This window comes from Cibotium barometz, chromosome 48 (assembly GCF_041138505.1).
Source record: "Cibotium barometz isolate CiBa-2024 chromosome 48, ASM4113850v1, whole genome shotgun sequence".
NCBI classification, from domain to species: Eukaryota; Viridiplantae; Streptophyta; class Polypodiopsida; order Cyatheales; family Cibotiaceae; genus Cibotium; species Cibotium barometz.
Genome location: NC_141093.1, coordinates 35,224,424 through 35,237,743, shown reverse-complemented (window position 1 = coordinate 35,237,743; position 13,320 = coordinate 35,224,424). Strand labels below are relative to the sequence as shown.

Here is a 13,320-nt window from a genome sequence, read left to right as displayed (position 1 = left end):
TAAGCTAAATTAGCTTAGTTTATTCATTATGTTTATTATTAGGTATCACCCACCTTAGCTTAGCTTAGCTTAATCACATGTTATAGGATTAATTCTTTCTTTCATCACCATCTCCATGGGAGCTTGGATTCACAAGTTTCATCACTTTCTGTGCCAACTAGATTCATATGATATTATCTTGGGTGGATCCTTCATGAGGAAAGCTAAGGTGGTGCATGATTGGGCATTAGACCAAGTGTACATCTAAATAGATTCACAAATTCTGAAAATCAATCTCCATACATGGAAGAAACACCCTATGGAAGGTCAATTGTTTGGGTATGTTTTGGTCACAAAAAACTGAATGAACCACATCCTTACAAGTCAACCAACCAATTAAAGAACACTCACGGGAAGAGAAAGAGAACGAGATGTACGTATCACTTCCACCTCCGAACTTTAGTGAAAATTGGATGCATGTACTTGCCACCATAGATGTGTCGCCTCCGAGAGGAACAAAGTATGTTGAATCGGGAACGATTCCCACCACCTCTGTGCATGGTGGATGTGCAACTTATGGAAGAGGAAACGGAGGATGAAGCATCAACCACAGAAGTACTTGAACCGCATGGTCGCAATAGCACTCAACACCTCAGGAAGTGGCCGAAACAAAAGAGGTATATCTCTCGATGCAATGCCCTATTGCAAGAGTTAGGAGCGTAGAATGAGGACTCAGCAGTTTCCGGAGGGCGGCCAGTGAGCGTAGAATGAGGACGCAGCAGTTTCCGGAGAGCTGACTGGCCGCCGTTAACTGCAGCAAATGCTTCCTCCTCGGCATTTGCGTCCAGAAAGATGCCGCCACCTGTGAGGAAAGTTGGTGTATCCAGACTGAGCTCTCCCAGTGAGGTGTTTAAGGAAAGAGCTTCAAGAATGCGACCAGGAAATTGAGACGTCTTGAAATCATCCATTCTGCCTCGGAATTCCAATATGAAGCGCTGAAATGGGTAGGTGGCAAGAACTGCGCAGAGCTTCTCCAACACCTCCCCTTCCCACTTCACCGCCCCCAATCTCTCCTCCTCCTCCTCTTCTACCTGTGGAGGAGTAATATTATCGCCAAAAATCCACTGGACAGATTTGAAGCCTGGATGGTACAAAGCTGCAAGAGCCTCATCCCAATGTGCAATTATACGCAATGTCAGCCGGCCGTTACCCATGAAATCTCGCAGCTGTAATTTCTCCCCTCTAATTGGCCTTGAGCTTTCCACAACGTGAAGGGACAGTGCTTCGACTACCTGGCATGACGATGCATTCACTGCATCACGAATTTCATGTGCCATGAGACATAAGATGCTATGCCCTTCTCGGCACATGCACTTGAGTTATATAATGCCACTCAATCTAAACCTAGCTGTGCAGTGTGGCTAACCTACACTCTTCAGAAAAACACACAATATACACAGTACACAGATGGATCCTGATTCCTGAAGCCGCGATATTCTAGTAATCCTACATCTACCATTTTTTATTGTACCTTTTGGGATTCTCTTTGTCCGGCTGTGGTGTAGAGACACTTGTGGATATCCCAGCGCATTAAACTTGATTCAGATATTGGATATTGGTACTAGCCCGGTGAGAGACACTTGTGGGTCATCCTCGTGGTGAGCTCGGCATCAGAGATTTTATGCCTCAACCCCGACTTCAGCCCGCTGACCTCGACATCGGCACTCTTCTTTCATATTGTATTCATTTGTTGTATTGGTCTTGGCTTGGAAGAGCCCGTGGATTGTTCCTGAAATAAATTCCTGAAAAGGGGGCGGGGCGTGTTTCCCGCTCAACGTGGTGTACTGTGTGAAACCCCTATACCCATTTCTCTCTCCCCCTTCTCTCTCTCTATTTATTTCTCTTGGACACGTGGTTGAATCTGTCACTGCATGCTCCGTTGGGCTTACAAGATGTTCATCCTAGGTGTCAAACAGAGAGGAAAAGCTAGTTGGAGTTCAAGTTGGGATGGACACATGATTGGTTGCTCTCTTTGAACAAAGAGGATAGGGTCTGGGCGGTAGACATTGAGCTTGGACATCAGTGTGTGCGAACACAAGGCTTGTCATAATTTATAAGTGAGTTTTAGTCAACCAAAACTTAATAAAGTGTGACATGCCACAAAACCATGTCAACAAACAGTTTCACATGCACGGTTCACGGGCAAATGTGCGATGTAACATTGGTATAGACAATCCCCGTTCATGAGACTACCATAATAGACCTATTCCAGGCAAGTACACGAGGTACCAAACCCAGTGGAACACCAATCGTCCAGGCATTTCCGGGCATGTACACACAGGTACAAGTCCCAACGGAAGCCAAATCCACAGTATTACATGAGTGGCATCAGTCCCCTGCATAACAACCACGGATGCCAATCCAATATATACATATGATAAGAAAGCATGAGTGGACCGGTTGGGGTGGCAATGGTGACAAAGGCCTAAGAGTGGGAACTCTCTGGATCTGTCCAAGCATAAGCAACCGGATGTTACACACAGACATCAGTCCACTCCCACTCACCAGGGTCCGATTAAAAAAAGATTTTGCCACTATTTTTCTGGGTAGGCCAATTCAGTGGAAATTGTATGTGTTGGAGAGGCAGCTTTGGATATAGAGAAAGAAACCAGCAGCTGATGGAAACTTGAGTCATCAGCATATTTGTGTATAAATTGGAAACTGTTATTGCTCGCTAATGGAGACTGTTATTGTTCTGTAGAGTCTTGAGTTATGTACAGAAGGAAAAGAATTCTCAACATATGAATCCAGACTGCTTTAGTCAGTTAGGCTTGAAGGACTTCATGGTAATGGTCAGCGCATAGCCAAGCATACCTCCCATCCCTGAAACGCTTCTTCAGGAGACCAAACCTCTTCTCAATCTCAAACTCTTTGTCACACCCCTTCTCCTGCATGAAAGCCTGCAGCCATATTCTTGCTTTCTTTGTTACCACAGGATGAGAACCTATGTTGCCACTGTGAATGGTCCATGTATCCTCATCAACTGCATCTCCAGGAACCTTGGACGTATCACCAATCCCACGAGATGCTGAAATCAAACTCTCAATCAAGCTGCTCAAATTTGGGACCATTAGTCCATGGGCTTGTGCTAATGGTGCACCCAGCTTGAAGCCCAAGGCAAGTGTGGAGAGTAAGAACTGCATGTAGGGCAGTAAGCTCTTTATGGCACCCTCATCTAAGGTCGTGATTCCAATGCCTTCTTGGCCCATGGGTAGATGGGGCATTGGCCGGCTCTCACACAGGAAGTGAAGCTTGAAGTTACTCATTCTGGGGACAAGCTTGGATGCTAGAGTTTTCGCCTCCTTGAAGAGGAAGAGCTGTGGTAATGCGGCATTGTCTCCATGATCATGTGCAGAGTTAAGGTTCTGTAGTTCTGCAAGCAGCCTTTGTACTTCTGGCATCAACCTCTTCTTCTGTTCTTGCAACCTGGCTACAGCACATTTCACATCCTTGATATCCATGCCAATGCCATCTATCTTCGCTTCAATCCTCTCCAATCGTAGCTCCACACCATACATACCAGCATCTCTTTCTGTCAACACTGAATTGGTACGTGCCAGCCATCCAGGTATCTTCCCACCCATAATAATGCTACTACTTCTTGAATATCCATCATGAATGCCCAACTGCTTGCCCAGCTCTTCCACATTAACAACTCTCTCTGCCAAAATGCGTGTGAAACACCTCTCCCCCAAAAGCTCAACGATTTGAGTGTACTCTTCACCTAGGCTTGCAGCTTCCAGAGCATGCCAAGCATATGTGATGTTCTCAATATCACGAACCCAATCATTCTCGAGCACTACGCTCCTCAGCTCCTCTAGCGACACAAACTGCTTCATTTTGATTTCAGGCATAATCAGATTCTCCACACAGGATGGCCTTAGAGCTACTTCAACTAGATATACCCCTTGCCAACATCCAGTGCTGCTCTGCAGATCTCGAATGTTATGGATCACCTTATTGCTTACGAACTCCAGAACATCATCTAGAGCTTTTGACTTGGAGAAGCGTACCATGATGTCAATGAAGGATGCAGGTGCTTCATTGAACTCAATGAGAACCTCTAAGCGGTCATCCACTATCTTAATCAGATCCTTTTCGAGCTCATAAGGCAGTGTGTTGAACACGTTCTTCAAGTGCACCTATCCATAAAATTTCCCCGAGTATTTTCAAAGTGCAGTTATAAAGTAGAGCTTGCTCTAGTAAACATCAAGAAAAATAGTACTTCTCAGAATAGTAGTTTATTCTGTCATATCTGGCACGCAAAATATATGCCATGATTAACTAAAATTAAAAGAAGCAGATCAAGAATCATTACACTAATTGGCTAATTCGTGGCACTTGCCCGATGGTACGTGTGGCCCTTGCCCGACCATGATAATTGGCTAATTGTTGGAAGGGGAAATCGGCTCCACCCACTTGAGTGGGCCCCGGGTGTGTACGAAAAAAAAAAAAGACTCATTACACTAGATTGAGAATTATTAAACAGGAGGTCATCTATTTACCTGCAGTCGGGGGAAGAATCCAGGAGTAAGGAATGTGTGCTTCTCATCATCACACTTCAAGCGACGCCCCACATAGCTGAAATCATTAGCCGGTGTCTTCATCTCAGCACTCCATCTCCGATGTGTTTGCGACTTCCTCCGATGAAGAGTAGCCGGGATGAAGAGGCCATTGCCAGGGACAACCTCGAAGCAAAGCTCAAGCTGAATCATGATATTGACAAGTTTCTCCACATCTAGCCGAGGACCTTGATCGGTTGTCATGCTCGAAGAGCCTTTTCTGGCAACATACTTTTTCCATTTTACCTCTCTGCTTTTAGATGTACTCTCAGCATTGTACAATATCTCAAGGATGCCCTTGATCTCTTCCCTTTTCCAAACTCCTTTGTGGTGGTCAAAATTCAAGTCCTTCGAAACTTGGGTTGTTTTCTCAAGTATCCCACCCATGAAATCCTTACAGAACCATTGCAGGTTTACAAGCACTAAACCTAAATTCTTAAAATAGATTAGACTCCCAGTCTGGTGAAGAGAATAAAGGACTGCCATGATGACATCAATGAACTCCTTATGTCGTTGGAAACCGAAGGTGACTTGAAACTCAGGAAGCTTCCTTAAGCACAGCCGAATAAAATCATTCACTTCCATCCAAGGCTCATGAGGGTGATCTTTCATCCATTCTGCAAGCCTATTCTTTGCGTTATTGCACACACTGTAGATAGCTTGACAACTTTTGACAATCTGCTTGGACTCTTGAAGAGCATGCTGAACTAGTCTTCTAACTGAAGTAGGCTTACGACTGTCGACAAAAAATGTACCAACCACCTTGGCTACTGAATCAAATTCTTGCTCCAGTTCCCTTGTGTAAGCTTCTACCTGGTTTTTGATGATTGCAGCTGTGTCCCTGCCTACAAGAACGTCTATGTGGGTGAAGACAAAGCTCACATGGGGCGTTCTACGGGTGATCTTCTTGGTGTTGGAGGAGATGTAGCGCAGCCAGTACCTCAGCTCCCCTAATATCTCCTCCCGTGTCTTGGAGTTGCCGCTCTTTGCCCCTTGCTGTTGTGAGCTGTTGTGGGTGAGGCTGCAGACAATGAGGAACAAAGAAGGCCCCTGATCATTGGGAAACATGAGGTCATGGAATGCATGGTACTCCCTCTGCCCAGCCAGGTCCCAGAAGAAGATATCAAGACCAGAGTGATTCACACTGGTCACTTCGATGCCTGTTGTCCTACCGAGTTGCTTGCCATTGCCTCCTACAAAGTCACTCAGCTTGATTTTCTTGCCAAAGTTATCATCCAACAAGTTCACCATGGTCTTTCGCAACGTTGTCTTCCCTGCCATAAAACAAAAGCTACCATGGCAAATATGAATTTATAATAAACCATTTGAACTCATATACGAGTTTTTATGCAAGAGGCCTCATAAATGGCTTAATAAGCATTCTTCTCACTAGATAATGTTAAAGTCTTAGAGAAGGTGTGCTGCTCTACACTACTTATGCACATATTGGAAAAAACTGCCACGCAAGAAGGATATATCCCATATAAGAGTGAAAGGTTGGGCATTAAGGGCATATGAGGCAAAAAGCTTCACATACATGAATCTATCCCCCCACAACTTTGTGGGCGCAGGGGATTAGAGGTGGGGGGAACCTCTCTGTGCCCTCAGGTTGGTTGGTCGCTGCCCTTGTCCTTTGTGCCCAAGCCCCCCCGTCAAGCCCTTGCTCTTGGGTTGCAGCTGCGAGGGAGGGCGTTGCATCCGATCCAACATTGGTATTAGAGCGAGAGAGGGTCTTGCGTGTTTGCCTTGGCATGGAGTCGAGTGGTTGTTGATGCAGGGAATTAGAGGTGGGGGGAACCTCTCTGTGGCCTCAGGTTGGTCGGTCGCTGCCCTTGTCCTTTGTGCCCAAGCCCCCCCCGTCAAGCCCTTGCTCTTGGGTTGCAGCTGCGAGGGAGGGCGTTGCATCCGATCCAACATTGGTATTAGAGCGAGAGAGGGTCTTGCGTGTTTGCCTTGGCATGGAGTCGAGTGGTTGTTGATGCAGGGAATTAGAGGTGGGGGGAACCTCTCTGTGGCCTCAGGTTGGTCGGTCGCTGCCCTTGTCCTTTGTGCCCAAGCCCAAGCGAGGGAGGGTCTTGCGTGTTTGCCTTGGCATGGAGTCGAGTGGTTGTTGACGCAGGGAATTAGAGGTGGGGGGAACCTCTCTGTGGCCTCAGGTTGGTCGGTCCCAAGCCCCCACGTCGAGCCCTTGCTCTTGGGTTGCAGCTGCGAGGGAGGGCGTTGCATCCGATCCAACATTGGTATTAGAGCGAGGGAGGGTCTTGCGTGTTTGCCTTGGCATGGAGTCGAGTGGTTGTTGACGCAGGGAATTAGAGGTGGGGGGAACCTCTTTATGGCCTCAGGTTGGTCGGTCGCTGCCCTTGTCCTTTGTGCCCAAGCCCAAGCAAGGGAGGGTCTCGCGTGTTTGCCTTGGCATGGAGTCAAATGGTTGTTGACGCAGGGGATTAGAGGTGGGGGGAACCTCTCTCTGGCCTCGGTCGCTGCCCTTGTCCTTTGTGCCCAAGCCCAAGCGAGGGAGGGTCTTGCATGTTTGCCTTGGCATGGAGTCGAGTGGTTGTTGACACAGGGGATTAGAGGTGGGGGAACCTCTCTGTGGCCTCAGGTTGGTCGGTCGCTGCCCTTGTCCTTTGTGCCCAAGCCCCCCATCCAACATGGAGTCGAGTGGTTGTTGACGTTGTCAAGCTCTTGCTCTTGCGTTGCAGCTGCGAAGTACACTGGTATCAGAGCGAGGGAGGGTCTTGCGTGTTTGCCTTGGCATGGAGTCGAGTGGTTGTTGACGCAGGGGATTAGAGGTGGGAGGAACCTCTCTGTGGCCACATGTTGGTCGGTCACTGCCCTTGTCCTTTGTGCCCAAGCCCAAGCGAGGGAGGGTCTTGCGTGTTTGCCTTGGCATGGACTCGAGTGGTTGTTGACGCAGGGGATTAGAGGTGGGGGGAACCTCTCTGGCCTCAGGTTGGTCGGTCGCTGCCCTTGTCCTTTGTGCCCAAGCCCCCCATCCAACATGGAGTCGAGTGGTTGTTGACATTGTCGAGCTCTTGCTCTTGGGTTGCAGCTGCGAAGTACACTGGTATCAGAGCGAGAGAGGGTCTTGCATGTTTGCCTTGGCATGGAGTCGAGTGGTTGTTGATTGGTCGCTGCCTTTGTCCTTTGTGCCCAAGGCCCCCCATCCAACATTGGTATCAGAGCGAGGGAGGGTCTTCCGTGTTTGCCTTGGCATGGAGTCGAGTGGTTGTTGATCGGTCGCTGCGAAGTACCAGAGCGAGGGAGGGTCTTGCGTGTTTGCCTTGGCATGGAGTCGAGTGGTTGTTGACGCAGGGGATTAGAGGTGGGGGGAGCCTCTCTGTGGCCTCAGGTTGGTCGGGTGCTGCCCTTGTCCTTTTTGCCCAAGCCCAAGCGAGGGAGGGTCTTGTTTGCCTTGGCATGGAGTCCAGTGGTTGTTGACGCAAGGGATTAGAGGTGGGGGGAACCTCTCTGTGGCCTCAGGTTGGTCGGTCGCTGCCCTTGTCCTTTGTGTGCCCAAGCCCCCCATCCAACATGGAGTCGAGTGGTTGTTGACGTTGTCGAGCTCTTGCTCTTGGGTTGCAGCTGCGAAGTACACTGGTATCAGAGCGAGGGAGGGTCTTGCGTGTTTGCCTTGGCATGGAGTCAAGTGGTTGTTGATCGTCGCTGCCTTGGTCCTTTGTGCCCATGGCCCCCCATCCAACATTGGTATCAGAGCGAGGGAGGGTCTTGCATGTTTGCCGGTCACTGCCTTTATCCTTTGTGCCCAAGGCCCCCCATCCAACATTGGTATCAGAGCGAGGGAGGGTCTTGCATGTTTGCCGGTCGCTGCCTTTGTCCTTCGTGCCCAAGCCACCCGATCCAACAACACATGCATACACATGCATACGCTTTACATGCACATACCCTAACTACATGTGCCCAAGCCTCCCGATCCAATAACACATGCATACGCTTTACATGCACCGACACCTGTCTTTACTTAAAGAGGCACTCTCGTACATCTTGCGTGTTTGCCTTGGCATGGAGTCGAGTGGTTGTTGATCGGTCGCTGCCTTTGTCCTTTGTGCCCAAGGCCCCCCATCCAACATTGGTATCAGAGCGAGGGAGGGTCTTGCATGTTTGCCGGTCGCTGCCTTTGTCCTTCGTGCCCAAGCCACCCGATCCAACAACACATGCATACACATGCATACGCTTTACATGCACTGACACCTGTCTCTACTTAAAGAGGCACTCTCGTACATCTTGTGTGTTTGCCTTGGCATGGAGTCGAGTGGTTGTTGATTGGTCACTGCCTTTGTCCTTTGTGCCCAAGCCACCCGATCCAACAACACATGCATACACATGCATACGCTTTACATCAGGGTTGCTGCCGTACATACGTACGGATCCGTACAGTACGGTACCGTACTGTACGGATCTGTACACAGTCATTTTAAAAAAAAATATGAAGCGTGTGTGGCGAGGCCCAAATTCAGGCAATTGTAGATAAGCGACCACGTTCCTCGCTCTCTCTCCCGCCCAGACTTCATCATGCCGCGCAAGACTAACCCGAATTGGGCAATCCACACCAATGTCCTGAGGGTTGGTCAGGTACTCGGCTATGGGCGTGCAAGTATTGCGGGAAGTAGTACACTAGCACCATAACTCGCGTCATCAAGCACATGACAGGTATCGGGTGCACCAATCAATGTGGTCCATGTGATAAAATACCACAAGCTTTGAGGGACCAATTGATTGCGGAGAATTGTCCTGCAATGGGTGGTGCAAGCAGTGTTAGAGGTGGTGAAAGTACGCAAGATGCTCTCCATGATGCTTTTATTGGAGATGTTATAGGTTCAGGTACACTCTTTATTTTAAGTATTTTGGTTGCTATGTCTACAAAATATTCAGGTTTCTAGGACTGTTTACAAATGGTACGTACTGTTTACGTACCTTAAAATTTGTTCCGTACAGAAGTACGTTCCGTACGTACTGATAGTGTGCCATACACTACGTACCTTTCCACCTTGCTTTACATGCACATACCCTAACTACATGTGCCCAAGCCTCCCGATCCAATAACACATGCATACGCTTTACATGCACCGACACCTGTCTCTACTTAAAGAGGCACTCTCATATATCTTGCGTGTTTGCCTTGGCATGGAGTCGAGTGGTTGTTGATCAGTCGCCGCTGCCTTTGTCCTTTGTGCCCAAGGCCCCCCATCCAACATTGGTATCAGAGCGAGGGAGGGTCTTGCATGTTTGCCGGTCGCTTCCTTTGTCTTTCATGCCCAAGCCACACAATCCAACAACACATGCATACACATGCATACGCTTTACATGCACATACCCTAACTACATGTGCCCAAGCCTCCCGATCCAATAACACATGCATACGCTTTACATGCACCGACACCTGTCTCTACTTAAAGAGGCACTCTCGTACATCGATAATCATCTTCTTAATGCATTACTCGTGTTAAAACAACCTTGATAAACACTGTGTTCTTGCTCTGTTCATCACAGTGTTTGTCACCTGCACTCCTGTCTGTGAGAACTCAGCCTATTATGTACCACACACATCTTTACATGGTATCTAAAGCTTCATCCTGTTGGCTCCTGTGGGTGCTCTCACCCTCCTGCTGTTGCTCCTGAGCGTATTCTTAATCAACACCTCTCTGCAGAGAAGGCCATCTGCCTCTACATATTGGGCCAGCAAACATGCTGCCTCACGTCGCAAGACGGCTCCACGAGCTCTACTGCTCTAGCCCCAATCAACAGGCACTTAGAAGACTGCATTGGTGAGATCTCTCCTCCCCGTTTGGCAGTTCAATTTTTTACCACTGTGGGTTTTTCTTCTGCTGCAGACCATCCTCATCTCTGGTCATGCAACACCGGAGTCCTCCAATGAGAGGGGCCCCTCGTTTCTGTTTGAAGCACCTGGCCCCTCACACGAAGGGGGGCCATTGACTTACTCTGCAGCCATTAGCTCTGCAGCACCCCTGCCATCCCACTGCCCAAAAACAGGCTCCTCCTACGAAGGGGGGCTCTTGACCATCTTTACAGCCTCACTTTCCCTCAAAGAGGAGGGGCTTCAACCTGTTACTGTAGCGCCCCTCTACTCAAACTAGGGGCCGCCCTTCTCTGGCATCGTATCTGACTGTATTTCTGACAATTCGTGCAGAGGATGTGGATGGCAAACCCAACGATGGCTGGAAGTAGTCCTCGTGTTACTCACGTATGTGATTGTGCATAAACTTTACCACCCAGGGGAGAAAGGCACAACAAAGAGGATGAGGATCGCGTGAATGCAGATGTGGATAGATGTGGATGAGGATCGCGTGAATGCAGATGTGGATGGGAACTGAGGCTCTTTACACAAAGAGGGGTTCCCATCCCGTGTTGGAAAGGGCAGTACCCTCTTTCCACACAGCTACAAACATAAAGTGCCCAGTCATCTGCCACCTCGTGCCCATCATTTTTGAACTTCATGGGCAGCCAATTTTGCCTGCCCATGCTTGGGTACCAATGTAAGTGCCCAATCACATCTTAAGACCCTTCAGATATTTTGACTTCTAGCACAAATATTCAAGCTTCGTGGTCAGGTCTGTGTATGAAGGGGGGTGTCCAATCTATGCTTGTCCTGCTGCCCACAACTTGAGCATGCATGAAGGAATGTTGGGCTCTGTGTTTTGGGCCTGAATCATGTGAAACATTCTCTGAATTACCAAGCTAATAGCACAAAATCAAGAACTCCGAGGAGGGATGGACTAACCTGTAGCGTGGATGTGGATGATAAAGAAATCGGCAACTGTTTAGAAGGGATCTTTCATGTGGTACTCGGGGGTGTGATTGATGATAATTTTCCAAATACAAATACAACAGATCATAAATCTAGAACTCCAAGAGAAGAAAACTAACCTGCGAATCCTTGACCACAAAAGAACACGCGTGTAGTCGTCGGCTGCACAGTAGAGAAATTGCCCAATGCTGCTCTCAAGCCCTCGATCTCTTTGGATGAACGCAGCATGTCATTAATCGTGGACATCCAAACAAGATTCTTCGCCAAACCTGTATTGCTTAAATCTAGCGTCGTCAAGGTGACATTAATACTAAGAAGGTCAATAATTGCTTCATATACCTCCTTGCCATCTACTGCTGGGGAATCAAAACAGAATGAAGTGAGAGTAGTGTTCTTCTCCAGTGCTTTGATGGTCCTCATCACTTGCGCTTGCACCAAGGAGGAAGTACTAATTATAGTTAAGCTTGTGAGGGTTTTGTTGTCTATAATCAATTTATCATACCCATGGAGTTCATTACTGCAAAGCTTTAGATTTTGAAGTGTTGTGTTGCTGCAGCTTACAATTTCTCCGGCACGGCTGGACATGGGGCCACCTAGTTCGAGCGACTGAAGGGTAGTGTTGTTGGAGAGGGCTGATGCAAAAGTGGAGGCTAAATCGGGAGAATCTGCTACATCATTCAACCATGTGAGAGAGAGCGAGAGGAGAGTGGTGTTGGTGGCGAAGGAAGCCAAAAGAGCACGGAACCCTTCAATATGTTGAACTGAAGTGCCAGGATATTCAATATCAAGGTTTTTGAGGGGTGGGCTGCTGCTGGCTGCAAGAGCTGAGGCCAGCAGGGCAAACTCGCAAGGGCAGAGCGGCCAATCCATTATTGCAAGAGTTAGGAGCGTAGAATGAGGACGCAGCAGTTTCCGGAGAGCTGACTGGCCGTGAACTGCTGCAAATGCTTCCTCCTCAGCATTTGCGTCCAGAAAGATGCCGCCTCCTGTGAGGAAAGTTGGTGTATCCAGAGTGAGCTCTTCCAGTGAGGCGTTTAAGGAAAGAGCTTCAAGAATGCGACCAGGAAATTGAGACGTCTTGAAATCATCCATTCTGCCTCGGAATTCCAATATGAAGCGCTGAAATGGGTAGGTGGCAAGAACTGCGCAGAGCTTCTCCAACACCTCCCCTTCCCACTTCACAGCCCCCAATCTCTCCTCCTCCTCCTCTACCTGTGGAGGAGTAATATTATCGCCAAAAATCCACTGGACAGATTTGAAGCCTGGATGGTACAAAGCTGCAAGAGCCTCATCCCAATGTGCAATTATACGCAATGTCAGCTGGCCGTTACCCATGAAATCTCGGAGCTTTACTTTATCCCCTCTAATTGGCCTTGAGCTTTCCAAAATATGAAGGGACAATGCTTCGACTACCTGGCATGGCGATGCATTCACTGCATCACGAATTTCGTGAAGGAGAGACATCTCATGAGCCATGAGACATAAGATGCTGAGCTAATGCCACTCGATCTAAACACATACACATCGATCCTAGGCTTTACGATCCGCCCGATTCCGCCGCTTTGGCCAGTCGCGTATACAGTCAACGCTGATTATCTTAGGCGTAGGTACGCACTACGACTTTTCCCAGTCCCTTTTCCCACAGGTGCGAATAAAAATAAAAAATAAAAAACAATCTTGGCTTGAAAAGTAGAAAGCGAGCAATGGCACTTGTGGCACTTGTGTGCGTATGCCGACCGACTGGTTTGGTGAAATATAGCAAGTTTTTTTTGTACTTCAGTGTAATTTTTTATGGGCATTTTAAAATTTTGCAAGTATTTTACAGCCAAATAAGGGTGAGGCATCTATGAGAAAGTAATTATAGGATGAAAAAGGATAACCTTGTGTAAGTGGGGTGCAAAAGGACAACCTTTAAGTGTTGCTCGTCACCAT

The 13,320-nt window shown here is 48.1% G+C and overlaps 1 protein-coding gene across 1 annotated transcript; it reads right to left on the bottom strand.

Moving 5' to 3' along the window:
* Positions 1-2,188: 2,188 nt before the first annotated feature.
* On the bottom strand, positions 2,189-12,938 carry LOC147611116 (protein TORNADO 1-like). The gene is made up of 3 exons (XM_086785774.1): positions 11,508-12,938; positions 4,545-5,875; positions 2,189-4,181 (listed from the first exon to the last, which is right to left on the bottom strand). The coding sequence occupies exons 1-3, from the start codon at positions 12,862-12,864 to the stop codon at positions 2,805-2,807; spliced, it is 4,065 nt and encodes a 1,354-aa protein (XP_086641900.1). The 5' UTR covers positions 12,865-12,938; the 3' UTR covers positions 2,189-2,804.
* Positions 12,939-13,320: the final 382 nt, after the last annotated feature.